We start from the raw sequence: 15,024 nt of genomic DNA, 5'->3' as shown, positions 1-15,024 counted from the left end.
AGGACACGGCGTCAGCCGGGGATTGAACAATGGCAGCGCCGCCGTTATCAGACATCTCCCACAACGAGCTGACCCAGTGGGTTTTTCGCTTCCCCATTTGATGTTTTATTCTTTTTTCCTCCTGACATGTGTTTTTTTGGGAAAAAGACAACTTCTTTTCCATGCTGCCCTTCTGCTGGATATTGGGAGCAGAGTTTTGCCGTCGCGTGGGGCTTTGGGACAACAGAAATCCTGAGTTAGGAGCAGGTGGTTGCTAAAATGCTGAGTAGTCCCTTTAGTTATTTTTGCTCCTTGCCAGGAGTTAAAGGCGTGGAAATACTCAGTGCTTAGTGTGCAAAACAGTGAAGTGCAGCTGAATAATTTTTGCTTTGTTTTGTTTTGGTTTTTTGGATTAATGGACAGGCCTTTGGGAAAATTGTGATAAAAATAGTTGGGATCTGAGGGAAGCAAAGGTGTCCTTGGTGTGTGATTCAAGATTTATCTGTACTACAAGGGCCTGGAGAGACAGGAGGCAGGGAATGGCTTCCCAGTGCCAGAGGGCAGGGCTGGATGGGAGATTGGGAATTGGGAATTGCTGGCTGGGAGGGTGGGCAGGGGCTGGAATGGAATTCCCAGAGCAGCTGGGGCTGCCCCTGGATCCCTGGCAGTGCCCAAGGCCAGGCTGGACACTGGGGCTTGGAGCAGCCTGGGACAGTGGGAGGTGTCCCTGCCCGTGGCAGGGGTGGGATGGGATGGACTTTAAGGTTCCTTCCAACCCAAACCATTCTGGGATTGCCTTGGTGGTGTCTGTGTCCAATCTATGAGATTCCCTGCCAGTCACAGAATCCCAGGATCCCTGAGGTTGGAAAAGCCCTCCAAGACCATCAAGTCCAACCTGTGACCGATCCCCACCTTGTCCCCAGCCCAGAGCTCAGCGTGTGCCGTATCCAGGCCTTCTTGGACACCTCCAGGGATGGAGACTCCACCACAGATCCAAGTGGTCCCATTCCCACGCTGTCTTAAACCGGTGGGGCCCAGCTTTCCCAGTGGAGAAGGTCATTCTGAAAGGGAAAGTGCCCTGCAGGCCTCTGGCATTTTCCAAATCCATCCCTACTTCCAGAAATTGGGATACATGACTACAGCTCTCATCCCCACACCATGGCTCCTCCTTGGAATCTTCTTCCTTCAGGAATGGCCCCACCCTTGGACCTGGTGGGGTTTGAGTCAAGAAGAGCCAAAAGAAGGAGAAAACAGTGGGTTAAAAATGTTTCCGTTTAGCTCCAAGCCCACGGATCTCGTTGTCATTCCGGCTTCTCCTGGCAGGAATCAAAGGCTGGTGTTGCCGAGTTTGTCATTCCCAAGTCTCCGGGGCTTCGGGGTGGTCACTGTGGTTTGATGAATGCAATGTTAACACGAGCTGTCAGATCCTGGGAGCAGCCTCCACGCATGAGGAATTTCCAGATAATCCTTTGGAGACATCCAGGGACAGAGCTGTGATCTCCTCGGTCTTTGATGTGGAGAGCACAAGGCTGAATTTATTGAATAAATCACAAGGGATGCTGGCACGTGCAGCTTCCCTGAGTTTTCTCCTGTCTGTGCTTTTTGGGGGCAGCACTTCAGGCTGGATTTTCCCTTTTGGGATGTGCACAGACCCCCTGCATCACCCTTCAGTTGGTCAATTTGACCCCTGCTCGTGCCATGATGCAGAAATGCAAAATTTGCAATTTTGAGGTTTTTTTGTAAATGCAAAAAAAAGAAGTAAACCAAGAGAATAAGTGGAATGGCAGATTTTTTTTTTCAATCCTCTGCTTCATTTTTCAGAACATGAGACGATTCTCTTTTCGTAGCTTCCAGCTTGGGAAACTCTGCATAATGCCAAGGCTTCCATTAAATTAAACTTTTTCAGGATTAAGGATATTTGGGTTCTGTTCTTGAGTGGAGACCTTGAGTCCATCACCTCCCATTTCCAAGTGGTTTTGCTTTTTGAGTCCTTCCTGGGAGGAGCCCTCAGCTCTGCCCAGGTTCTGTCTGGAGATGCTTGGGAGGTGCCTCCTTGCTGACTTGCATTGGGGTTTCTCCATCCCAGCACTGGATTTGTTTCAAATCCTTTGGAATCAAAGGAGGTGGAGATTGGGAATTCCAGTGTCTTGCTTGTCATGGAGTTCAGTGGTTCCAGCACTGGCCTGTGCAATAAAATATTGAAATTCAGGTCCTGCTGAATGAATGATCTGAGAGGAAAATGTTCTCCTTCCTATCCTCTTCCTAACCAATTCCTCGCCTTTATTTATAGACAATTCCACTGGATTTGTCTATAAATAGCATTCCAGCCCTGGAATGTTCTAATGGAAATGTGGGAAACTCTAAATTTTGCCCATTCTTTTGAGAGAAACCTAAATTAGAAACACCTGAAGAACCAAATTGCCACCCTCTGGCCACCTCTGGCCTCTTGGGTGGAAATTGGGGTGGAAATTCCCTTTGGAAATATTTTTTTCCTTTAAATTTAAGACCAGCCTTAAACCTGCATAAAATCCAGCTACGGAAAATAATACAGTGAATTTAACTGTGAGTTTTGATATTCTTTGGGATGCCTCGGAGGGATGGATCCATAGGAAGGCCTCTGCTCTCTCCCCCTGTTTGCCAAGGATTGCTTTGGTGAACAAAGACTTCTTCATCACATTAATTAGAGTTGGGTTAACGAGGAGTGAGACAGAAATGTGAGTTTTGGTGCTGGAAGGTGAATTTTGGTGTTTAAGGGTGAGGTTTGAGTACCTTTTGGGATCCCCCTATACCAAAACCCGCTGGTGACATCAGCCTGGTCTCTCTCTGCATTCTCTCACCCCTACAAATGAGGCTTTTAGACACTGATGCCAAAATCTGACAAATTGGCTGCTAATTTCAGTGAAATGACATCTTTGTGAGCCCAGGAGCTCAGCCAGGCTTAGCTCAGGGTCCCTTTTAAGCCTTTACCTGTCATTCCTGGATTTCACCGTTTCTTTTCCAGTGATCTCTTGCATTTTCATTAATTTTGTTGAATTTAGATCATAATTACAGCTTTCTCACTGGACAGCACCAATCCAGGGACACAACAGCATTTTCTTTTGGGAGCTCAGCCCTTCTAAACCTTTCTCAATCCATTTTTTCCCAATTTCTTTTGGTTTTTCATCATCCAGCTGCTCTTGTCGTGGTCGCTGTCTCTTTCCAGGAGCACCCTTCCTCCACCTGAACCTTCCTATTCACCGTCTCCAGCAAGACATTTTTAATAGATAAGTATATTTTAAATACTGGGGCTTTGAGACTGGGAAAAAAAAAAAAACAGATCTCAGAGCACATAAAAATAACACTGAGGGGTTTTATTCTCCAAACTGGGCCTGCTGTATGAAAACATTTATTAAAAATGAGCTCTCTGCTCCTGAGCATCATTAATTCCGTGCTCCACGTCCCATTTGTGTCGTGTTGCAGCTGCTAATGATGTTCTAGAGCAGGGATGACAAAGGAGAGGGAAAGCTGCCACTCACCACCGGTGAAATAAATTTGTCACCTTGCCACCAGCTCACCTGTAATTGGGGGAGTTGTGTAAAAACCTGAGTAAAAGCCACTTCTAGGAATATTCAAGGGCAGGGATGAAAATGTCAGGGATGTTTTTGCAGCTTCTGCAGCACAAACCAGGCTGGAATCAGCGGCTGTGAGTCCCTTTCCTTGCACAAATGTATATTGATTAATAAAGGGAGAGCGTGGCGCTTTTAAGTGATAAACAGTTGTGCAGCAGTGCAGAGGGTGTATTAAAGGCTAAGAGCTAATGACTTTTCTGGTGGATGGAACACATTAAAAGCAGCGGGAAGCTGCAGCTATTTTATCACCCCACTAATGTCCCTGACAACATTCACTTGGTGGGAGTGAATGGATGGGAATCCATTTGGAGGAGTAAATTAAAATACCTTAAAAAATGCCTTTAATAATAGCTCCAGAACTCAGCGGGACCGGAGAAGGGAGAGATACAAAAGACCAATTAAATTATCCCGTCCATCTCCCTGCCGAGGCACTGATATTCCTTATTCTGCTGCGGCTGCTGGAGCATTCCAGGAGGATCCCAGTGGCTCAAGTCGGGCCTGGAAGTTGGGACTGTCACAAACTTCCCTCTGTGTCCAACCAGATTTTCCCTTCCCTGCTCATCTGCAGTGCACGTGAAATGGGAATAAAAGAAAGAAAGTCCTTGTCCAAGCAATCCTTTTCCTGTTCCCTGCTTTTTAAGCTTGTGACAAAGCTGGGTTAGGAGCCAGCTTGGCATCAGGGATTTATTGAAGATTATGGAAAGGCATCTCCTCATGAGGATGCTCCCAGTCCTGGCGCTGGGATTTTTGGAGGTGAGACCACCCTGGCAGGGAATTCCTGGATTGTCCAGCATTGAAACAGCTGCCCATGGAAGTGATGGAGTTCCCATCCCTGAAAGTGTTCAAAAAACACGTGGAGGTGGCACCTGGGGACGTGGTTTGGTGGTGACCATGGCTGATGGTTGGACTCAGTGATCTGAGAGGTCTTTTCCAACCTTAACCATGATCCCGCTGGAGATCCAACCCCTTTTTGGCAACCTCCTGGGTGCTGGCTAAGAGTTCATGTGCTGAGAATTCCCATTTTGTGGGGAATTCAGGAGATCTGAACACTTCTGGTGTGTCTTGGGTGGACAGATTCACTTCTCTGGTGCTGGGGAAGAAAATGCCACCACTTGTAGAGATTCCAGCCTCAGAGCTCCTGGGACGGGGCTTTTGATGGCTGGGGGGTTTTAATAGTAACTTGGGCATCTTTTGCTGTGGAATTCGAGCTCAAAATCAGAATAAAATCATCAGATCTGCAGCATAATCAGCCAGCAAAGTTTTTCCACCCAGGAATTTCCTCATCAAGTCCGTAATTCCATTGGGAATGCAGTGACTCTCCCAGGAAAGCACCTGGGCTTGATTTCGAGCCTGTCAGAGATGGAGAACCCAGCACACCAAGCTGTTCCTGTGGTCAGTCACCCTCCGTTAAAAACAGGAGCTCATTTCTGCTCTGCTGGGATCCAGCTTCAGCTCCCATCTGCTGGATCTCCTCCTGGATGCCTGGGAAGGCTGGAATGACGTAAAAATTAGGAGCTGGGAAAGGATTCTGACGTCACAGGCATTCAGGAGGTCACAAAGGAAAGGGTTTTTTACCTTCCTCTGTGCAAATACCATTCAAGTGTCATGAGAGACAAGTCCAGGTCATTGGGGCAGCATGGAACAGGCAGTTGAGTGGAGCATTTTTTCCTTGGAAAAACTTTGCAAGTGGAGTTATCCAGTCACATTTTTCTGTCCTGACAGTGGCAAAATTAGATTTTGCTGGGACAAACGAGCTGTAGTTGATGGGAGTGACCATCACACTTCACACTAAGTGCAGTGAGGAAGAGCTCAGCTGCACCCCAGGCGCTGGATCCATGTCCTGCGTGAAAATCCATGAAGGGAGAGGTTGGCAGGTTCTGGGATTCTGTAGGAAGGGAATCAGTTTAATTAGAAATTCGGGAAGTGGAGCCAGGCTGGGAGAGCTGGGGGTGCTCCCCTGGAGAAGGGAAGGATCCAGGGAGAGCTGAGAGCCCCTTGCAGGGCCTAAAGGGGCTCCAGGAGAGCTGCAGAGGGACTGGGGCCAAGGCATGGAGGGCCAGGACACAGGGAATGGCTTCCCAGTGCCAGAGGGCAGGGCTGGATGGGAGATTGGGAATTGGGAATTGCTGGCTGGGAGGGTGGGCAGGGGCTGGAATGGAATTCCCAGAGCAGCTGGGGCTGCCCCTGGATCCCTGGCAGTGTCCAAGGCCAGGCTGGACATTGGGGCTTGGAGCAGCCTGGGACAGTGGGAGGTCTCCCTGCCTATGGAATGGGATGAGCTCTTAAGTTCCCTTCCCACCAAAACCATTCCATGATTTTAGTAGGATTTGGGTAGAGCCTTAAAATGCTGGTTTTGCCCTCACTGGGCTCCTTCCCACATCCCAGGCAGGGATAGAAATGAACCTTGGCAATTTTGGAATCCTGGAGCTGACGAGCCGCGCTCACACCTCAGAGCCCATCCCTGTGGAATCGGCATCCAGGGCTGCCACGGCCCCTCCAGGCTCTTCCCTGCTCCATTTCCTGGGGATGTCTCTGGGATACAAGTCCTTCAGGGATTGATCTCCAAGCTCAGGCTGGGATTGAGTATTTATTAAAACGTGGATGTTTGGAGAAGTGGCACCAACAGGAGCATCCGAGCAGCAGCTATGCCAGAATCGGGTTTTGTTTGGCCAAAATAATCCCAACTCGTTGCTAATTACAGTAGGAAAGATGGGTTAATTCCTGGGACTTGCTTAAGAGCAGAGCTTGATTAGATACAAGAGCAACCAACAAAGTGGGATTGGGTTTTTTTTCTCCAAGTATAGTTGGGAGCCAGGTGTGCCAGGAAAAGCACAGGTGGTGCCTGAGCCTTCAGGGAACCCCCCATTCCAAAGACTCAGGAGTGCTCCCAATGAGGATGAGGTTGGAAGGTGCTTTTTTAGCAAATCAGGGACAGGGAGCTGTGCAGGATCAATTCCTGTCCCTCAGGGGGTGCTCTGGAGGAGCAGGATTAGGGATCCGGGCGATGCTGCCACGCTTTAATTGGGAAATCAGTGGAGAGGTGGAAGTTGGGCTCGTGGGGATGTGGCAGAGGTGGTGATTTGGGGTCGATGAGATTTTGTGCTGAGTCACCAACTTCTCCTCACGTCCTGATTAACAGACAAAGCAGGGCTCTTTCCAAATCCCTGCGATCCTCCCATAGAATTTGAGTTCCAAATTTCCCAACCAGGATTCCCAAATGCTTCAGTCTCTTCCTTTGCCTTTGCTGCAGTTCAGGAATGACCCTTCACTCTACTGAGACCGTGAATAATTCAATTTCTATCAACTTGGGACTTCCAAGGCCTCCCCTCTGTCTTGTTTGCAGCAACAAAATCAAACACAGTGGGCAAAATAAATACAAACCATGCCAAGTCACCATGGGAGGGGGCTCAGAAATCCCAGAATTCATGGAGCTGTTGAAATCTTGGACATTATTGGATTTATGGTACCTCCTGCAGGCTGGAGGAAACCAAACCTGCTCATCAGGGGTTTTAGTGGCGCTCTGGGCTGGGTGACAAGGTGGGGATGGGTCACAGGTTGGACTGGATGGTCTTGGAGGTCTTTTCCAACCTCAGTAATTCCAGGATCTATGGGATGTGGAGCAGCAGTCTGAGCTGTGTGTTCCTCGTTCCCCTAAAAATCACAATTCTCATTTTGAGGTTTCACCTAATGCAGGAAAGACCTGGTGAACTTCAGGAAGCGGCTCAGAAACCCAAACTTCCCGAGCTGATATTCAAGCCCTCAAACCACTTCCCTCCTTCTCTTTCCCAGTTTTTTCCTTCCCCTCATTAATTCAGCCTCGCAGGAGCCTCTGGCAGAGCCGCTCCAGCGCCTGCTCGGTGTTGGGGAGCTGCACATTTGCATCTGGGACGACAATTAGCAAAGCAGGAGAGGGCTGAGATAAAGATTCACCGAGCTGCTGCTCATGCCTGGGCTTTTGTCCCCTCCACAGAGCACGGTGATCGTGGAGAAGACGGTCCAGGACCTGATGAACCTCATGCACGACCTGAGCGCCTACTCGGACCAGTTCCTCAACATGGTGTGCGTGAAGCTCCAGGAGTACAAGGACACCTGCACCCTGGCCTACAGGTACGGCCTGGGACAGCACTTCAGGGGGAATCACTGCTTTTGGCGTTGGCTGTTCTGCTGTGGTTCTCAGGAGTTCCTTCTGGAATCGTCTCTGCTGGGATGGTCAAGGGTGTTTTCTTCTTGGGAAAAAAAACCACTGGAATTACGGTCAGTGGAATTGTGGTCAGGAGGAGTTGTGGCTTCCCAGCGGATTTATCCACATCGCTCCATGGTTTAGGGTCTTGAGATGTGGATGACAGTGGTGGTAGAGCTTAGAAATTGCTCCAGCTCTTCCCTTAGTCCGGCAGGATGACACCTTCCAGTGCCTAAAGGGGCTCCAGGAGAGCTGCAGAGGGACTGGGGCCAAGGCATGGAGGGCCAGGAGCCAGGGAATGGCTTCCCAGTGCCAGAGGGCAGGGCTGGATGGGAGATTGGGAATTGGGAATTGCTGGCTGGGAGGGTGGGCAGGGGCTGGAATGGAATTCCCAGAGCAGCTGGGGCTGCCCCTGGATCCCTGGAATTGTCCAAGGCCAGGCTGGACATTGGGGCTTGGAGCAGCCTGGGACAGTGGGAGGTGTCCCTGCCCAGGGTCCCTTCCAACCCAAAGCATTCCAGAATTCCCTGGTAAAAGGAGACCTCAGGTTGGACACTGAGAGTCTGAAGTGTCCCCTTCAAAATAAATGGCTGAGTGTGCCTTTGGCTCTCTGGTAAAGTCATTCAGATTCTTCATCTGAACATTTGCAAGGAATTCAGCTTTATTTGAATTAATTGTATTGAGGTTTGGGTACTCGGCTCTCGTGGCACTTCAGGAATTTCAGGAAATGGCCGTAGGTTGCACCGAGAGAGGTTGAGATTGGATATTAGGAAAAATTTCTTCCCTGAAACGTTGGTCAGGCATTGGAAGAGGGGCTCCATCCCTTCCAGTTGGAGTCTCCGTCCCTGCAGGGATTTCAAATCCCTGTGGATGTGGCTCAGTGGTGGCCCTGGCAGTGCTGGGAATGGTTGGACTCGATCCTAGAGGTCTTTTCCACCCGAATTGATCCTGGGATTTTAGGAATTAGTAACTGTGTGAATCCACACTGGTTTTGGTGCAACTTTCCCAAAACAATTCTGTAAACTGACAGGGAGTCCCCAAATGCTCTGTCCCTGTTCCCTTGACATTTTGGGATGATCCATCCCTAACTTTCCCCAGCCAAAGCATGGGAGCACAATCCCACTGGCCACGGAGGTGTTTGGTTAAACCCTTCAGGTGCTTGATTTATCAGAGATTTCCTGATAAATCAGGAAATTTATAAATAAGGAAATTGATAAATAACTTCTCCTGTTGATAAATAACTTTTCCTAAGTACATCCCAGTTATCCATCTGTAAAACAGCCCTCCTGGACAGGAAAACCAGGATCGTGCCCCATCCCATGGGAATAAATAATTCCATGAAAAACCACTACAGAGCTGCAGGAATGTAGGCACAAAGAGCTGCTCTACATCATCCCCTCCATGGCTATTGAGCCTGAAAAAGCCCTTGTGTTTCCTGACCAAAAATTACTTCCCATTGCCTGATTTTTTTCAGGAAAAGCTTCATCCGGCAAACGGGCTCATCATCATCATTATCGTTATTATTATTATCATTATTATTATTATTGTTGTTGTTATTATTATTATTATTATTATTATTATGAACAATGGCAGTGAGCAGAGGCTAAACTTTGCCTGAACACCACCCTAAACTGGGAACTGCTCGTGTGCCATTGTTCAAAATATTCCTTTTTCATCCCAAACTTCCCTGCCTGGAGCCAGACAATGGATTTGATTTGTTTGGCTTGAACTCCAAGGTCCTTCCTTCCTTCCTTTGCCATTCCTGGCTTTGGCACCTGCTGAGGGCTAATTAGGACAATGCTAATTTGGCCATCTCCTGATTGCAGCGAGAGGAAAAAACAGGAAATGTTCTCGTTTTGCTGCTGGCAAAGGACTGAAATAGAAATCCACATCCATTCCCAGGAATGCGGGGGAACGGAGCAGCTCCCGGCGTTCCCGGTTCCATCCACGGGGATGTTATGCCCTCTGCAGGGATCTGGGCTCCACACAGCCCTGCCCTTTGCTCCAGGGGTTTCCCTGGGGTGCTGGGATGGATAAATCCCGGTGTTGATGAAGTTGGGGGAGTTGGGATTATTTGTAGCTCCTTAAAATCGGGATGAACTCCTTGGAGCTGGGAGTCGATCCCATCCAGCAGAGCTGGCGGAGCAAGGGCTGCTCTTGGGATGGCAAAGAGTGAGAATTTGGGAAGCCACAGAGGTGGTTTTTGTAGGATTTGTTCCCTGTGTGTTCCTTCAGGGGGAGTGTGAGCAAATGTGGGTAAAAAGCACCCAAAGGGAGGCTCCTCCAGGCAGGATTTTATCCGGAGCTCTCTGCAGAACAGCTCGGGAAGGACGTCAGCACTGGGAAATGCACAGCTGAGATTGTTCATGTCTGAGTGCTGTTTGGCTCATGGTTTCCAGGGATTTAAGGGAAAAAAAAATCAAACCTAAGGGGGCTGGGTGGGATTGGACGTTTCTATAAATAGCAGCTCTCGTGTGTCAATCGGTGACGAATTTCGGAAGTTCAGCATAGGTGAGATTGAGATCTCTCCTTCACATCTCATTTCTGTCCAAATTCCACTTCCAGCTTGCCACACAAACTGTTTACAAAAGTCAGCTCTGATTTCTGACTAATTGATGAGGGGCTGGGGCTGAAAATGCAAACAAAAACGGGAGATGGAGCCCCCAAACCTCCTGCCGTGCTGGCAGCGCTTTCCAGTCGTGTCCAACCCCCGTCTCCAGCAGATTTCCAGGGGAGCAGCCCAACTCCGGAGTTCAAAACCATTTTACGTTCAAAACCTGAGTATAAAACCATTTTTATGGGACTTTTGGAGGTACTGACAGGCCTTAAAAGGCATCACAGGGGCGGGGAGTTCACAGCTGCTGCCCTTAACACGAGTCCATCTTTCTAATCTTCTGCCAACACCCTTCCCCGACAAAATTTGCTGCCTCAAATGCTAAAATCAATCTCTTTCCATGCCTTTCTACCTAAATTGACCACTATTTACCCATGTCCACATAGAAGTTGCACATCTTTATTTTGTTGCCCGCTTTAAGCTCTGTCTTGTGTGTCCACCCCCTTCTCACCCACCTTCACCCTCACCTCATCCATTTTTGAACCTCTCTGAAGTCTCTGTGTGAAGGCATCGCTCACCCAAAGGTTTTTTTTTAGTCTTAAAAAGAGATGGGCATCACCAAAATGGGATTCGGAGGGTTCAAAAGTGATTAAAGCCTCTGGAGGTGCTCAGCTCCCTCTGTGGAGGCAGCTTCTGGTGACCAACCTCCTTTGGCTGAACTCTCTCAGCTAAATTAGGGGGCAAAAAAAGTGGGAAATAACTGGGCCTGGATCTCTCAAAATGGTGAAGAAAAGAAACCCTTCGTGCTTTCGAGCCAGGCAAAATAAATCCAAGCCTCTTTTTTATTGAGAAAGAGCAGATTAATTCAACCAAAATGTAGGGTGTGCAGTCAAACAGGATTTTTGGATTCCCCAGGAAATCATTTTGCTGCTTCTTAGTGGCATCTTCCCCTCCTTGCATGAATTTTTGGAGTTTAAGTTGCTTTTTTGACTCTTTTTGGGGTAGGGGTGTCCCCTCAGCTGCTTTTTAACCCTTGGCAGCACAAGCTCAGCATGGAAACATCACCTTGGCCATGGGAAGAGGAAAAAATCCTCCAAAAATCTAGATTGGTACCTGGGAAGGTGCTGGCACACACCAGGATTTTGGCCACAGCATCAAGGCTGCCTCTCCAACATTCCCCCCTCACCAGCAGGCTGGGAATGGGCAAAATTTTGGGAAAGACATATCCAGGACAGCTGTCCCAAACTGATATTCCATATTTTATGACCTCTGCTCTGCAATAAAAGCTTGATCCATGAGGTTTTTTTCCATCTTTTCTCCTCCCTCTGTCCTCTGAGGAGGGGAGTGATGGAGCAGCTTGGTGGGCACTTGGATCCATGTCAGGCTCCAAGGTCAGCTCCCTATGGCAGCAGCAGGAATAATTATGGAGGAGTTTGGGAGAAGGGGAATGGGGATGAATGGAAGCGTTTTGAGCTGTACTAAAAGGTGTCACCCTGTCCCAGGATAATTCACTCATGGATCCAAACTGGATTGAAGGTACAGAGGGTGAACACTGCCTGAGAAGCTGGGAAAAAAATGTGGGAAAAAGGAGTCTGTAACTGATGGGGAAAGTTGGGTGTGCAATGGAAATCGGGGATGTTTCACCCTCTCCAACATCTTCTCAATGTTGGAGCAAAACCAACCTGTCCATAAAAATCAGGAGGTGTTGGAGCCCTGGGGGAGAGTGGGGGTGTAATTCCAGGGGACCCACACAAGGGTGGGAGTGTCCAGCATGGATTATTTTGGAGCTCACTGATTTCAGTGGATCTGTGGATTCATGGATCTTGCCCAGAGAGGAATCCCCGTCCCTGGCAGTGTCCAAGGCCAGGCTGGACATTGGGGCTTGGAGCAGCCTGGGACAGTGGGAGGTGTCCCTGCCCATGGATGAGCTTTAAGGTCCCTTCCAACCCAAGCCATTCCAGGACTCCATGGATACCACACCACCAAAAGGTGAGGAAAGCAGGAATCGTGGATTAGGCTCTTGGAAAACTCTGACCCTGGAAAAGCAAGGACACCAGGCTGAGTTTGCAGCTTGTTAGAGCATGGATTTGTCCTCCCATGTCTCCTCCCATGTCTCCTCCCCAGCGCTGACTCCACAAACAGCAGGAATTTTGAGGACAGAGGATAATAAGGATCATAAAACAGAGAGGTGGCTCTGTGTGACTCCATCAGGACACTCCCAAAGAACCCTTGGAATTGTGGACGTCTGAAGGGCCACGATAAGGCTGTAAATAATTGAAGAGAGCAAACAGTGGAAGCGCAGAGAGCTGAGCTGAGAGGGGAAATAACGGGGAGTAATGGGATGAAATTGAGGGAAATAAAACACGAGCTCGGTATCAGGAGTGTTTTTATCCAAGACTTGGATTTGTTCAAGTGTGAAATAGACTCCCAAGGGAAGGAGAGTATTACTTCAGTCATTTAAATGTGCAGAGGACAAAGCCCTGGCTGATGTATTCCCTGGAACAGTTGTCTTGCCTTGGCACAGCAATGCCCAGATATCATCAAATGCCCTTTTTCCATCTCAGATGTCACACATCTGAGCTGCTGGTGGAGCTCTTTTATCCCCCTCTGTTTTTACCAGGGTGAAAAATAAAAGACCTTTTTTTTTATTTCCCCTGAGTGGAAAAACACCGACTCCCTCCCAGCAGCAGAAGGCCCACACGGGAATGTTGATGCCGGGGTCTTGTGTGGCTGGAAACAAAACTCAGCCTTTTGTCTGTGACAGATTGAACGTGAAACTTGAAGGGAAGGAAAATTTGTCTGTAAGTGCATGTGACAAGTTCGTTTTCACAAATCCTGGGCAGCTCCTGAGCAGAGCTTGTTTTCCTGGTGGATGGGGAAAGGGTGGGAAGAGAAATGAGCTGTTCTCTTTGGGATGGATCGGAGCTGGCTCCTGCCTCGGTGTCTTTCTCGCTGTTTTCCTTTGCAAAGCGCAGATGCTCGGGGTGGTGTTGTTTTTGTTTCTATTTATTCCCAAAATCACCACCTGAGTGCTGCTGACAGCTCATCTCTGTCCCAGCGTTCCGGCCTGGATCCGGGAGAGTGTGTCTGGAATGGCTCTGCCGGGTCCGTGTCAGTGGATGCTGGGGTGTGGGAATGTCGCTGTTGGCTCAGCCCATTCCAAGCTCTGCTCTGGAGCCAGGCTGGGAGAGCTGGGAATGTTCACCTGGAGAAGGGAAGGATCCAGGGAGAGCTCCGAGCCCCTTGCAGGGCCTCAAGGGGCTCCAGGAGAGCTGCAGAGGGACTGGGGCCAAGGCATGGAGGGCCAGGAGCCAGGGAATGGCTTCCCAGTGCCAGAGGGCAGGGCTGGATGGGAGATTGGGAATTGGGAATTGCTGGCTGGGAGGGTGGGCAGGGGCTGGAATGGAATTCCCAGAGCAGCTGGGGCTGCCCCTGGATCCCTGGCAGTGTCCAAGGCCAGGCTGGACATTGGGGCTTGGAGCAGCCTGGGACAGTGGGAGGTGTCCCTGGCCATGGCAGGGGTTGGAAATGAGGATCTTTAAGGTCGTGGATTGACTGCTCCAAATCCAGCATCCCATTTGTCTCCTGAAATTCCCAGTCAGGAATTCAGATGAGTTACCCTGCCAAAAATGCAAAACAGGGAAATTCTTCCTGACTGGAACACACTGCGATCCCTGAATCAGTTTCCCACACAGGGTTTAGCTGGAATCTCCATCAGGAGATGCTTTGGATGACTGGAAAGAAGATCCTGGGCCCTTCATTTCCCCTTCATTGCTTCAGCCCTGGTCCCAGGCTGGGCCAGCTGGGGGTGGGGGGAGGTGGTGGCTTCCAGCCAGGGGTTCCTGGGCTGGTCCCACCTTGCAGTGACTCCACCATGGGCAGAGGCTGCTGAGCTCCACTTAGATTCCAGAGGAAGATGATCCATGGAGATGCCAGGACAGGGTGACCTCCTCCAGCTGGGTGCCAAGTTGAATTTCAAAGGCTGGAGAATTTAGGGAAATGGCCCTTTTTCCCTTAAAAGATCTCTCAAAGTCCATCAGGGGTTGTGTGTTTAAGAGAATTTTATACCCTGTCCACCCGCGTTGCCATCCCCTCCTCGCGAGCTCTGTGTGGAATTCCTCATCTGTGTGATAGGGATTTAAATGACTAATGCAGAATTAAATTAAAAGTGGCACTAAAAGCACGATTTGCTCCTCTCTGAGGTGGTTGTTGCTGCTCTCCCCACAGGACCATCGTGCAGTCGGATGAGAAGCTGGTGATCAGCGCATCCTGGGCCAAGGACGACGATATCAGCAGGCTCCTGAAATCCCTGCCCAACTGGAGCAACATGGCCCAGCCCAAGCAGCTGAGGCCCAAGAGAGAGGAGGAGGAGGATTTTATAAGGTAAAATATTGGGGGGAGTTGTGAAAGGGTTTCAAGGAGAGCAGCAGCAAAAAGTGGGAACAAATTTGTGGTGTTTTCGTAGCTGTTGTGTCCCCAGGTGTGAGGAGAGCTGTGGAACCGTTTGGGAAATGGGAAAGACTTTGGGGATCATCGAGTCCATCCATTCCCAGCACTGCCAAGGCCACCACTGCCCATGTCCCCAGGTGCCACATCCACATGGCTCTGAAACCCCTCCAGGGATGGGGACTCCACCCCTGCCCTGGGCGGCCTTTTTGGGGAAGTTTTCCCAATATCCAACCTAAACTTCCCCTGGTGCAATT

At 49.4% G+C, this 15,024-nt stretch overlaps 1 protein-coding gene across 2 annotated transcripts in view; it reads left to right on the top strand.

The window, feature by feature from the left end:
• Nucleotides 1–15,024, top strand: part of EXOC4 (exocyst complex component 4) — a 285,356-nt gene that overhangs the window by 224,121 nt on the left and 46,211 nt on the right. For both annotated transcript variants that reach the window (XM_039570880.1, XM_039570879.1), the window contains 2 exons: nt 7,558–7,694; nt 14,549–14,704. In XM_039570880.1, coding sequence (XP_039426814.1) covers nt 7,558–7,694; nt 14,549–14,704 — 293 coding nt within the window. The remainder of the gene's footprint in view (nt 1–7,557; nt 7,695–14,548; nt 14,705–15,024) is intronic.

The sequence above is a fragment of the Corvus cornix genome, chromosome 1A (assembly GCF_000738735.6).
Source record: "Corvus cornix cornix isolate S_Up_H32 chromosome 1A, ASM73873v5, whole genome shotgun sequence".
Taxonomy (NCBI): domain Eukaryota; kingdom Metazoa; phylum Chordata; class Aves; order Passeriformes; family Corvidae; genus Corvus; species Corvus cornix.
The sequence above is the reverse complement of the archived record's forward strand: the minus strand, read 5'-3'. Positions and strand labels throughout refer to the sequence as shown.